Here is a 13,946-nt window from a genome sequence, read left to right as displayed (position 1 = left end):
ACAAAAGGCCAAGCCTCGCCTCTGCGCCTGTTTGGAGGAGGCTGCTGTGATCGTGTCTCACCTCTCCATGACATTTAACTCTCATCCACGCTGGAAATCTGTCTTCAGTTTTGACTCCACATGAACAAAAAGATACAGCTTTACAAAAACCCAATTCTGCCTCGTCAGCAGGATGTCAAAAAAGGGACATTAATGGGGAAAAAAACAAACACACTTAAAGTCACCAAGCAACACATTAGTAATTACATATTTTTATTTCATTAAAATAAATTGATTAAAAATGGACACAAGTTTTAATATATTGAAAGAAACTAACTGTAATGATATCATGCAAGACTGTAATGTCTTTTTAAGTCCCCACTTAACATCTGCAGTGGATTTGAACCAGTATAAATGACTTGTAGAAAATAATAGCTGTGCTACTGAAACGAGTGCCGCTCCAAACGGCGGCATTTTCACAGGGCATCTCTCATTTGCACAGAGAACATTTCTAAGTTCCTTGTGAAGCACAGGAAGTTGTCACTTTGAGAGGGATTTTACATCAATTTCAAATGTGTTGTTACACTGTGCTGACCTCTTTCGTTCTCTAGAGTACATTATTTGTAATGTTTTGTAAATCTTGCTACTGTGTGCTACTGTTCTGCATTGAATATCAATCCAATCAATGACAAAATCTTAGTTTTTTTTAAAGGGATAGTTCACCCTGAAATCAAAAAAGCATATTCTTCCTCTGACCTGTAGAGGTTTTTATCCATGTAGTTCTGATGTGAGTTGCTGAGTTTGGGAGCTATCAGCTGACAAGATGTCTGCCCTCTCTCCATTATGATGGAACTAGATGGCACTCAGTAAGGTAATCCACAGACCTTGATGTGAACTATTTTGTGTTTTCTTAATTCCTGCACAAAAAGAAGTGTACATCTGACATTTACGCAGATGCACGTGCTGTGCTTAATGTAAATGTTAATGTCATCCCCTTTGACTGAGTTGTGACGTTAGCTGGCTAAGTTAGCTAGCCTCCAACTAGCTATGGCAACAACACGCAGACAAACCACACGCAACAGCATTAAAACTGTGAATTTATGATTACATTTCCAGAAAAATATTCTAGACGAGTGAGTGGTTGCCTGTCATTGCATAGCCATTTTTTGTATTCAGTTCAATTCAGTTCAATTCAAAGGTGCTTTATTGACATGGAGATTATATGAACAATATTGCCAAAGCAGAAATGTGCTCGCACATTTGCAAATTTCCTTTTGAGAGGGGATACATTAAAAAAGTCACTACATGAAACTGCTGACAGGGTCTCTGAATCCTCTGGACTAACTGGAACATGGTTTCTCGAAGGAGACATTGCTGTTGAGTTTTTTCAAACGTGCACCACAAGTCAGGTGCCATCTAGTTCCATTACATTCAAGAGAGGGCAGACATGTCTAGAGCCAATATCTACAAAACTCTGAAACCGACACCAGAATGATCAAGATGAAAAAAAAAAAACAAAAAAAAAAAAACACAACAGGTGTGAGGAAGAATGTGTGTTTTTGATTTCGGGGTGAGCTGTCGCTTTAAAAAATGTGTGTCTGTCTTCTTGAAATTTGCAGTTTAAGCTATGGGGGTGTAAACATGTTTATGCTTTTACATTTTTTGCTTGTAATACTTCTTTTTTTTTTGACAAAGTCCTGCACATGTGCAGTGGTGGAACATTAGTATTGGAAAAAGTCAGATTTTACCACCTATAATACACAAAATACTTGTAAGATTTGTGTGCAATTGTGCTTCAGTCCTAACACATACTATACTTGCGTCATGTACTTATACATTACAGGTTACCGCTGACAGTAATACTCATATTACTGTGTAGTTTGGGTGTGAACTTAAAATTTCTATAAAACCAAAACACCAAACAGCATTCTGTGAGTCGCAGGACATCAGAGAATACACTGACTCAACCGTCAGTGCAGTGACCATAGATATAAATGGTTTTATATTTATGGTACGTCCGTGTTTCTGGCATAAATATTTTCACAATAAGAGCCTCGACCAACTGACCCTAAACACACAACATGGTATAAAACCCAAACTCTTTGTAAGACACAACAGGGTGCTTATTACATGCTCTGGTCATCTTTTGCTCCTGTATGTGGCCTTACAAACATATTATGTATAACTCCACCTGCTCAGACTTCAGGTTCACAGACTTTTTATGAGACCCAGCAAAGTGCAAAGATTCAACAAGACACTGAAGATACAGTTTTTTTTCAATCATGCCTCAGTTAATATCCTCGACTTCTGAAAAGTGGTAGCCTCGCGAGGAGGTTAATGGTGATGGTGAAAGGACCGAACATCACGCACAGTGTCGTCAATACACATTATAACACCGTTGTTTGTTTTTTTTCTAAGAAAGTTATTTGACATAGCTGATAGAATATCTCATGACTCATCTCCAGCAATCAACATTTATAAAAACTTCATCACACATGGCTGTAATATTCTCGATCATGGAGTTGAAGTACGCTTGAAGACTTCAAAATCAGCTCTAATGATTCGGGGTAGGGGGGAATGAATCTGCATGACAGAAAACTGGCTGCTGTGTTATTATCATCCATCTTCTTTTCCACTCAGCAAAGTCCTACCTGCTAAACCCTGTTTCACACGGCCCGGTCCAATACTAGACATTGTTAGTCCATAGTGTCCATGAATACGTGTGATTTTAAAGGTCCACTGTGTAGGATTTAGGATTCAGGGGCATAAATGGAGTATACTATTCATAATTATCATCTCAAACCTAAGAATCATTGTAATTTCATTAGCTTAGAATGAGATGTTTGATATTTACAAAGGGAGTGGGACCTCTTCATGGACGTATAGTGATACCTGGATGCAGCTTTGGAGGCAGAGCCCGGTTCATTCAACAGAAAGCTGCTCTGTGACGCATAAAGCCAAAAAATCTCAAGTATGGGAAGCAGTCTTGCTGTAATTGCACTGTGTGGCCACTACAGATGCTAGCTTCAAAGCCTGGCGCTGTTCTCTGTTGCACCACTGTGTTTCTACAGTAGCCCACAACGGACAAACCAAACACTGGCTCTTTCATAAGCGGCCATCATAGGGAAGGCTAAGATGAGGGATCACCGCCACTAAATCCTACACACTGTACCTTTAAGTATACATCATTTTGTAATCTTAGTTATCAAAAACCAAAATGAGTACACAGTGTGTTTTTGGAATACAGCTTCTAACGTACATCACTTAAGTCAAGAGTCTTTCTAAATGACTATTTTGTGCTTTTTTCCACAACCAGGTTTGGAGGCATTTTTTTAATCCAACAATTGATTCATAAGAGTGGGAGACAAATGTAATGATTTCCATGTTCCTATCGCACACTACATAACATGTACCGTTTCTTAAGTCAGTACGCAATCAATATGTGTCCTTAAGATCAGTCAGACCTGTGAATTTTGAATCATGTTATATGGACTTATTACTTCATCTTTACTTTCGTTTTTTTTTTGTTTTTTTTCATTTTTGTTTCTGTTTTGTTTTCCATGACACCACTGCACCACGTCCACATCTGCTCAACATAAATCTGAGTGAGGAGCGCCTTTTTCCATTGTGTGCTGCGTTGTGGGATAATGATGTCTATTACATACATTTTTTTTCATATTGTGCTTGTTTCATTGATTTTTCAGCTGTAACTGAGCCACATTTCATCTCGGACACGATTGCCCTCTAACAATGTGGATGTCACTATATTGTTGTACTAGGAGAGGCTCTGGGACGCAGCTTGTGCTTTTTCATGTTTAGTGGGATCACTGAAGTTGCTCATGTTACACAAAAAAATGCTGACCGATATTGAGGGTAAACAATGGAGCGTTTTAATACCTCCTTCACAGTTTGGCTTTGTGTTTTTTGCTTTTGTCAGGTTATGACTCAGCTTTCAGTAAACAGGCGGGTCGGGTTTGTCAGTTTGGTACAACAAAATACCTTAATGTTGCTGAATCCAATTATGGATTCGTGCTCTGAGCACCATCCTCTAACTCTTTATCCTCTCCACCCTGTCAGCCATCATTACCTCTTACCAGACAGAAAACAAACATTCTTATTCAAAATCTACTTTACACAAATGATGATCTGGATCTACACAGAGATGCATTTTTACATATAGAATCTTTAAAGAAGAAACAATTTGCTTTTCAATGCAAATCGACTTCTGTGTGTTTTACCGCACTGACTGGCGCTTGCTAGATGCATTTTGTGCTCTGCAGAGGCTGCAGACGTTACTCCCGGGGCTCATGTTTGATATCAGTTAGTGTGCTACACTACAAATAAGCGATGGGCAGTCAATGCCAGATTTCTTCTTTTTTTTTTTTTTCATTACGAACGATAACACAGCACACATCACTCGACTGAAAGAGGAATGCTGACATGATGCTCTGGCTTGATGTCTGTGTGTTTGATCCTTTTAGAGGATTTCTCCCATGAATCATTCGGAGTAATTGAGCGTGTGTGTAAAACCATGTGCTGGTGTGTGTGTATGTGTGTGTGTGTGTGTGTGTGTGTGTGTGTGTGTGTGTGTGTTTTGTGTGGGACTGTATTTTATGTATTTAAGAGAGCACCATTTTAAGACAAATTCTCTTCAGAGAAAACAGTCACCTTTAGAGTCAGCATGTCAAACATCGGAACCAAAAAAATGTCTTATTTGTGCTATGAGAGCCATGGCCCAGACGTATGTTACTGTGGGTGATACGTTTGGTGTTCCTGGAGGTCCCTCGGGGATTTCTCGAGATTGGGTGTGTGAAGTTTGTTGTTGCTTTGCTCCTTCTCAGGCACACTGAACACTGAAGGGGAGATGGAGATGTCGAGGGTGGTGTGAGATGGTGATCAGACAAAAACTGTTTCAGAGTTAAACATCAAGGTTGGAAGGGTGTGGTTTGTGCGTTCGGTGGGTCGGTCACTTCGCGGCACCTCTGTCACACGGTTCCATTCTCCTGCCTCGGCTTGTGGGTCGTAGTGCGAGTTGGCGTGCTCAGGGAGGGGGCCAAGGTGCAGAGGAAGCCAGCCAGCAATGTGAGACCGAGGCCCCCCCAGGCACAAAACATGGACCAGCCATAGCCATGGCTAATGTCCTCAGGGAGGCCGTACATGTAGCGTGGGTAGCGGGACAACTCAAAGTTGATCCCTGCCACACATGTGCACAAGGAGATGATGCAGCATGTTCCTGTGTAAGCAGAAGAGACAAGCAGCATTTTAAAATGGTTCCAGTTCCATTACGACATTCCTACATGTGCAGTGCATCTCACTGCAGGACAGGAGTCATGTTACCACCGGACGGTGTTCGACTATCTCATGTTAACCCAAAGATGCTCTCAGCTGACAAAACATGAATACAGAAATTGAATAAAATTGGATTGTGTCTGCATGTTTGTGAGTGGATGGTGTCATATGTGCTCTCACAGTACCTCCCATGAGAAAGAGTAGCCCAGCTACATATTGCATGAGGTCATGCTGCTGGCAGCATCCCAGCACTCCAATGATCCAGCCAAAGAGAATGATGGACACGGCCATGCCCACGAAGCCGGCCGTCATTCTTCTTAGATCTGCGAGCAGAGAGGAAATGTCGCAAAGCAAACAGTGAAACTGGAGCCTATTGTTTGGACTGGTTATTACTCTGAAAGCTTAATGGAATGGACAAATATAGACGTCACATTATGCTGTGAGATAAAGTAAATAATGCCTTCATATTTTACTTTGTAATGAAACAGGAAACCATTACATGTATTTTGAAATGTTTATATCATTATTTCAGATGGATTGTCAATCAGAAAAAGTGTGATTCAATAATTTAACAGATAACCTAATTTACACTTCAATTAACATGATTATTGTATTTTGAAAAATCACTGAATGTCAATGGTGACCTGCTGGTCACTTATGAATAGACCATCTAGATTTTTATAACAATTAACTTAAAGGGGCACGACTGTATGTAAATTTGGAGAAATTAAAACCCAGAATTTTAAATTCACAACATTAACAAGGTGAAAATACAAACTCAGAAACATTCTTTGCCATAACTGTGTAAGGCAAGCTGCAACAAGCAAGCATGTTCAACACAGAGCATATCATCGCAGACGCACAACATTGAATTCAAAACGTTTTATTGAAAATCACTACTGATGCAATCTAAGGTCAAACAGCTCCGTGGCTCTATCTCCCTGAACCAGGATATCAAATAGGAAATACAAGCCGATCCAAGTGTATAAGGGGGAGAGATTTAAAAGAAGACAGTAATCTGTCCGACCTCATGTCCTCAGATAAGCACGTCTAAAGCCAGAAGCTCCCTAATAGTGATGACATGATAACACGAGGTCAAGAGTCCACATGTGGGCGAGAAGGGCTTATAAGGTCAGTGATATATTTGGGAACAGTGGTTGGTACAATCTGTCAAACAATTAAGACATCGACACTCAACCAGTATAGGCTGGCACTGTATTATCTGATTTATAAAATGAGGGACTAAAAAAATGTTTAAACAAAGAATAATGGCATCAGTTTGCTTCAATAGTTAAGCTGTATGGAAAATATATAAATATAACATATATAATATAATATTTGACTGGTCTAATCACGACAGAAAGAAACTGTTTACTTATTCTAAAGTCTCCCAAATATCTCTGCAGTGGAGAAAACAATGTGACCACGAAGAAAGCTGTCAGTGAAAGTAAGACCGGGCCAAAAATTGTGCCTTGAGGGATGCCGGATTTCACACATACTCAGAAAACTGAGCCAACTAAACCCCTGAACGTAAAGACAGCTTTTCCGGAGGATATCATTTTTAAATTGTAACTGATTAAAGAGACTCAAAATAACCCAAGTTTCGTAAACATTTTCTTTTTACAGTTTCCCCTTTTTTTTGCTCAAACAGTCACTCAATTGTATATCGATGAAGCAAAAATCAGAAAAATGAATGCGGATCAAAGTCAATGATGCCAGGAACTGCACGTCTGACCAGTTCCACAAACACAGACAAACGTTTTGAGACTCACGGAGTGCGTGCCACTCGTCCTGTCGTATGGTCTTTGTGATGTTGATGGGTAAATGTCGTGGCAGGATGGACGAAGAGTAGTGATACTTGACTGGGGTACATCTTTGAATTATGCCTGGCAAAAGGAAAATGACAGAGACAGAAAAATACATCTTTGAATAGAGAAAGGTGACACAGAATACAATTTAATCAAAGTCTCATTCGGAATCGTTGGGATTAGGAAATAACATACACACACTGTAGGAAAGCCTCATATTTATTTTTACAGCCTCACAGAGTTTTAATTTACTGAGATGGCCTTATTAACCTCGCGTTCCCAACCACTCCTACACTGTTATTAACGGGGGATTAGGAAACAATATGGAATATGGATTATTCCACTGCAGGCTTAATAAAGAACCTTAATTGCTCCCATTTAAAGTGAATCTCTTCACATTGACTTAATGGTCAGTGCGATAAGCTGCGTTCAAAACAAGCTTTCACAGTCCCACACACTCAGACATGGATGTAGTCCAGGGCTGGGTATCAAACGTCCATACTATTATGGCACCAACTGAATTGCCTGGATACTTTGGAGCATGTACAAATGTCTTCTCATTCAATACCAAAGTTCAGTACCTATGGAGTTAATCATGTCAGTGAACCAGTAAGCATGCAGCATGCTTATTGTGTTTAGATCTAACAGTGGTAGTGATTGGCTCTCTCAAGGAATGCAGGAAAAATGCAAGGTTGCACCCCGAGACGGGGCTCACCATGTGTGTAATGTAATCATTTCTTAAAACGGATTTCATAAAATTGTATTGTTCAAGAACTGGTATCGGAGTTAAGGTAACGTTATTGCTTTCAAATTTCTATTAGCCGGACCCAGCCCTAGCAATGACATGCAAAATCATCACTTCGACACACAGAATGCAATTTCTTTCTAAAAAAAGGGATTCCCTCAATCAAAACAAAAAATGATGTAAGCAGCGTGGGATCATAGGAGTTGCTCTCTTTATTTTTAGGGGTTAGGGTTTGCCATTGCAAATGAAAATCTATATATGTGACTCAGGCAGAAACTTTCTTCCTCACCCTCTTCCTCACTCTTTGACTCATCATCTGATGTTTTCCGGGAAGTCACAGCAACAGACGACCAAATGAAAAACATCGTTCCTTCGAGTCAACTTGCAGGTTTCTTGGAACGAGTGAAGGTTTGAACGTTGGAAACATTCGGGATAGTGCAAGTACACAACTCAACATAGCACAAAACAAAAGACTAGTCGTTTTCGGACATTTTAATCCTAAAATGTTCAATATTGTACCTTTTAATGCAACACTATTTAGCAATTTGTCAGACATAATGTGGGTGTAACTCATTACGTCACAATAATGTAATGTGGTTAAAAAACTTGTATGTCTGCTGTGATCCTACCCTCTCACTGAAGTGACGTAGTGCAGAAACAAGTACCGTCAACATGACTGAAGCTGTTGTTTCAGGTGAAGAAGTTACACGGTGCTGCTTTAAGTTTCATTTCACATTTTAGCGAAGAAAAGTGATGTTTCTACTGTACTTTACCAAAACATCTAGAACCAAAGCTGACATGTATTTCTTTCTGTAATGGGCGTTCAGTGGTTTGATGATACAATAATACAAAATTCCCATTAGCCTACTTTTGTCAAAGCTTTTGTCAAACTCAGTTAATCTTTGATTTTTAGACTCTTTCCCTCTGAGAGTCAGGTTTGTGATCTTCTACAGGCTTTGATCTGAATGCTCTTTGTTGAGGCAACCAAGGCTAAGACAGAAGGATCAGGTTTATACATCAGCGCTGCGTTTACGTCCAGATATTTAATGTTTTCCGTACAGACCGATGTGTTGTAGAAAAGCCATCGTGTTTGTGATCCTTCTAAAGCTTTTACCACACTTTGCATTGATGTGTGAAATAGAAACTATGCATAACACCTTTTACTGTTTACATGAGGTCAGTGTGCCACATCTAAAAGAGCATCAGTGCTTTTATATGAGTTCAGCCTCACGTGTCAGGCAGAGAGGAGCATAACTTCACATCTCGGGTTCAGTCAAAATTCATCAGAAAATATGTTTTTTAATTTGCTTCTATTACAGCTAAAGTGTTGGATACCTGGCAAAATGTCTTATTCCCTGTACACTTGTGCTGCATCCACACAGGTGATATTACTCAGTGTGAGTAATCCTCAGGACTGTGCTTCTGCCCAACTCTCCTGCTAGCTTTGTGTTTGAGGACTTAATCTGAGTAAAGGTCTAATAAGCCAAAACATGTGAACACACCTGCATGAAGTGTGTGAAAGGACTTTTTAATGTACTGCCAGAGTTTAGGTCTAAATCGGTGTGAAACGATGTTGAATTGCACGTGTGCTACAAAACACAACCGCTACACGAAAAAACAAATAAGAACACTACTGAGCATCCGATCAAATGCCATTAAAAGATCAGCAGTCGGTGGAAATTTGACACACAGATTAAGATCTGAGTGTTTATCTAACTCTTTTATCAGCGCATATCACCAGAGCCGCAATTTAAAAAAAAAAAACAAAAAAACAAATGATCTGCTTCCAGCTTCTTATTTTCTCGTGTCATCATTCCTCTGTGAATGTAAACTGAATATCTCTGGTTTGTGGACAAAGCGAGACATTAGAGGACATCCTCTTGAAGCTTTAGGAAACACTAAACATAGATGCATTTCACCATATTATGACATTTTAAAGACCAAACAACTTATCAATTAATCACGAAAACGGCCGATGGCTTAATTAACGATGACATTAATCCTTCGCTGCAGCCACTAATCACCAGCAGAGATGTGTCTGTACTCATAATTAGACTAAGATCAAACACCTTCGTACCTGTGCACCATCAAAGATCACAAATTAGCAGTTTCTGGGGAAATTAAATCCAGTTTCATTAAGTGCACTAATGTAATGTAAACAAAGCAGTTCCACCCAAATGACATCTGCCCTCTCGTAGGTGGTATAACTTGCTTCCAAACTGATGGGCATCATCACAGTTGGACTGTTGTGTTTCTATGAGACAAGTCCAGCTCATGTCATTTGAAAATATATCTAATCTATATCTATATAAGTGAAACATCTGTATTTAGCCTTTTTACACCCACTTACCCACTTAAATGTCAACACCATTATTTATTAGTTGTGGGTCTTTTAACCAAGAGATAGACTATCAATGTGTAAGAACAGGATTAATATATAATATGAAATTGCTCTGATAACAACGCTAATATTGACTCTAAGCATTAGAGCAATTATCAAGGGAATAAATATGATCTCACATATCAGACAAAGCCACGTAAATTGGTGAATATCATCCGTTCACTCACAGTATTTACTTCTGCCGCTGCTAAAACTGATCATGTATGAATTCCATTATACTGCCCCTCCATTCTGGCAGAACCCAGAGGCGCTGGAGCTAACAGTAGCAAACATGTTTCACAGCAGTTCAAGACGCTGAAGTCACGTGACCACAATAATTTTTGAATAGTTTATCAACATCTACACCATGAGGTGTGCACATATCATGCACAGAGTCGCACCAAGAGAAATGTTACCTTCATATAGTTGTTTTGTTGTTTTTGCTGATATAGCGTGTATAAAACTTTAAATATATGTTTTGGATTTCATTCAACTGAGTTAAATAACAGCACAGAGTACAGCATCAAAACAGCCACGACTAAATCAGCACCTGACTGAGGAACACACAGAAAGATAACAGCCCTCACAATTAAAACAGCTTAGGCAATACATCGATATATTATCATTATCGTGATATGAGACTATACGTCGTCTCAGATTTTAAAATCTTTATATCATAAAATGGCATCTGGCATTGACTGTTCCTGATTTTAAAGACTGCGTTACAGTAAACTAGTGCTATTTTCTCAACTTACCAGACTGTTCTTCTTGTTCTAGTACTTATATTATATTATATTATATTATATTATATTATATTATATTATATTATATCCACATTACTGTTGATTATTTATTAGAAATCTCATTGTGTTCATATTCTGTAAAGTATCCATAGTCATCTCTACAATATCGTCACAATATCAACATTGAGGTATTCGGTATAAATATTGTGATATTTGATTTTGCTGAAGCATTTATGAAGTGTTTAAGAGGAGATTTCAAGATATTGAGATGTATATTGTGTATGGTGATTAGGGATGTTGATGATCAAACAATTAATCACTGTTAGGACTTTAACTGATTCATGATATATCAATGGACAATCAGAGATGGACTAAAATACTGCAAGAAGTATCTTTAACTAAAACTTGAGCAATTTGTCATAAAAAAAAATACAAAAAGACATTCTGTACAAACTAGGTTGGACTTTGTCGGGCCAGGGGTGATATCAGTTTGTGATATAAAAGTTGTTCATTCAGGCGGCTGGGCCTTCACTTTATCTGTTCTTTTAACTCCTGACGTAGCCCGGTAGCTCTGGTTTTGCATCGAACACAGATCATGTTGTCAGATCATATTTCATATGATCACTGACCGTCTAACGATAATCAATTGTTCAGGCAGACGACGATCGGTTAAATAAGCTGCTGAAGATTTGCATCCCTAATTGTGATATAGCCTAAAGTCCTAACTCAAAGGAAGTTAGGAATATTTTAGCGTATCACCTGATTATTCATACATCGCAATTTTTATTTTGTGTGAATATATGTCAGTCCCCAAAAACAATGTGACACACTTATTTTGACTTTTATTGCATATCCATGCACATGCATGCATACACCCATATCCCTCACTAATCTTGAGTAGTGTATTATTTTGATATTATTTTAAGGCTGTATCGTGCAGCACTGTCGACCGTAAATACATTTTATAAACATTAAAAGCGGAACTGAAATGTAAACTGTGGATGATTTTAATCCAGAGCTCTGGATCTTGTGTTATTCCTTTTAACAAATGCTTTTTTTACTGTCACATAAATTTCCAATTGGTAGATTTCAGTGATAAACTTAACACGAAGAACTGAATTATTCATGATCGTAGATGTTCTATACATGTCTAGATACTGGATGCAGGTGCCCGCAAAGATGGATTTTGAAACGAGGTGTTGTTGACATTTTTCCATCAGAGGTTTGAAGGGAAAACTGTCAGTAGAAGTGTCATGTTGGCCTTTTTGTCAGGTCGACTGATCTATGAAAGCTCATCTACTTCAGCACTGACAGCTACAATCCCAACAGCTGGGGGTGTCCCCAATGTGTGTGTGTGTGTGTGTGTGTGTCTGACCAGTCTTTGGACAACTGGTCTGGACCGGGTAATTAATAAATGAATGAGGCCTGATATATGGCTTCTCACTGTTGCTGCTCAGTGGTGAGGCTGTACAGCCTGATCCAGCTTCTTCTGCACCATGGAATCACTGTTATAATGACATTAACCTTTACAAGATGTTTTGTCTCTCAGAGATGCAAAACAGGTTGAGGAGCCGGATCATGAGCTCAGACAGGAGGAGGTTCACTCAGCACAATGGACAGCGACATTCACAGAGCAGAAAAAAAAACAGGCACAAGCCTCTGAAAATACATTCAAAAAAAACAAAAACAAAAAAAACAAAAACAAAAACATGACAAATGAAGCAGGTTTATGTCATGTAATACCATGACACGAGGGAGGCAGACACACGTTAACGTGAGAGCAGAGTGAGGAGTGAGGGCCTCGTCCTGTGTTGAGGTGTGAGCTCATCGCTGAGCATCACGGCCTGGTGCACACAGGAAAAGCCAGCCTTCCCTCTGTTTACCTTTATGAATAAGGTCCTCGGTCTCCAGGTCGAAGCCCTCCCGGTGACACTTCCTCCACAGCCCGGAGATGGTGGAGTTAAACTGCCGGCTGCAGTGGGACTCCATGGCAGACGCTGCGGCCAGGAAGTGCCGCTTCCCCCTGATGAGCGCTCCAGCATCTGGGCCGTTACCTTTCCTCTCCAGGCTCTTTGGAGGCATCTGGAGGGGGAGGTTGTGGTTGGAAATGTAGATGTAGCCCGGGTCGTTTCGCTTGTTGGCATAGTTTTTACACCTCTCCCGGTGCCTCCGCGCGTCGGTCTCGTACCAGTAGTCGGTGCAGATCGCCATGGCGAGCAGCCCGAGCGCGCAAAACGCCAAGAAGAGCCCCGTGCCTGTTAATATTTTCATAGCGGCCATCTTCCCCGCTCGATGGAGAGCCCAAACAGTCGCAAGAAGCTTCCTCCGTGGCCGTGGTGGTGGTGGTGGTGCTGGTACCGCGTGAAATGAATCACGACGGCACTCAGAGCCTCACGCAGTCCTGCACAAGGAGCATGATGGTGCGAGGCCAGCGCTGTCTGGACTGGATGCTGCGGTCTATTGTTGTGGTACCCGGTGGATGCAATGTTGTTCCCACCATCTGTTATGGTACAGGAGGAGGAGAGGGGATGGATCGCGACCAACGCTGTGAGGAGGAGGCAGGGGCAGTGATGTAGTTGCGCTCTCTCTCCTCCAGGTTGCTGCGGGATGGCGAGGACAGGGGGGAGCGCGGCTCTGCTGTGGGGGAGTTGTCATTTGTGATGCCTGAGCGGTCACCTTTTTGTGGTTTGGTAAACATGCAAAAACACAGTTGCGACGGAGGGAGAGCTCAATCACCCCGCAGGTTCATGTTTTTAAATCAATACGCTTAATTATTCCCCCCACCCCCCGCGAAACAAACCGGGTGTTCTCGTTTATCTGGGGATTTTATTGTGGGTTTTATGACTCAGACAATTCCTTTCAGGTTATAAGATGACTGCAAGCTTAGGCTGTGTGCTGTAAAATGTGCATTTTTTTTTTACATGTTTGATGACTAATAAGTAACGTTTGGAATCATAAATTACCCATTTGTGCAAAATATCAGCATATGAGCCTACAAATGC

At 40.3% G+C, this 13,946-nt stretch overlaps 1 protein-coding gene across 1 annotated transcript; it reads right to left on the bottom strand.

The window, feature by feature from the left end:
* Nucleotides 1-231: 231 nt before the first annotated feature.
* si:ch211-150g13.3 (transmembrane protein 178B) lies at nucleotides 232-13,629 on the bottom strand. The gene is made up of 4 exons (XM_037094216.1): nucleotides 12,828-13,629; nucleotides 7,041-7,154; nucleotides 5,454-5,591; nucleotides 232-5,212 (listed from the first exon to the last, which is right to left on the bottom strand). The coding sequence occupies exons 1-4, from the start codon at nucleotides 13,222-13,224 to the stop codon at nucleotides 4,965-4,967; spliced, it is 897 nt and encodes a 298-aa protein (XP_036950111.1). The 5' UTR covers nucleotides 13,225-13,629; the 3' UTR covers nucleotides 232-4,964.
* Between the last annotated feature and the right edge of the window lie 317 nt (nucleotides 13,630-13,946).

This window comes from Acanthopagrus latus, chromosome 4 (genome assembly GCF_904848185.1).
Source record: "Acanthopagrus latus isolate v.2019 chromosome 4, fAcaLat1.1, whole genome shotgun sequence".
Classification (NCBI taxonomy): domain Eukaryota; kingdom Metazoa; phylum Chordata; class Actinopteri; order Spariformes; family Sparidae; genus Acanthopagrus; species Acanthopagrus latus.
Note: the sequence above shows the minus strand (reverse complement) of the source record. Positions and strands in the feature narration are given on the sequence as shown.

Bases quoted from the DNA above. Each gene is read 5' to 3' on its own strand.
- si:ch211-150g13.3 (XM_037094216.1), bottom strand. From the start codon at position 13,224: ATGGCCGCTATGAAAATATTAACAGGCACGGGGCTCTTCTTGGCGTTT. The intron at 7,155-12,827 runs GTAAACAGAGGG...TCCTTTTGCCAG, and splicing joins CGAGGACCTTATTCATAAAG to GCATAATTCAAAGATGTACC. The intron at 5,213-5,453 runs GTACTGTGAGAG...CTGCTTACACAG, and splicing joins GCTACTCTTTCTCATGGGAG to GAACATGCTGCATCATCTCC.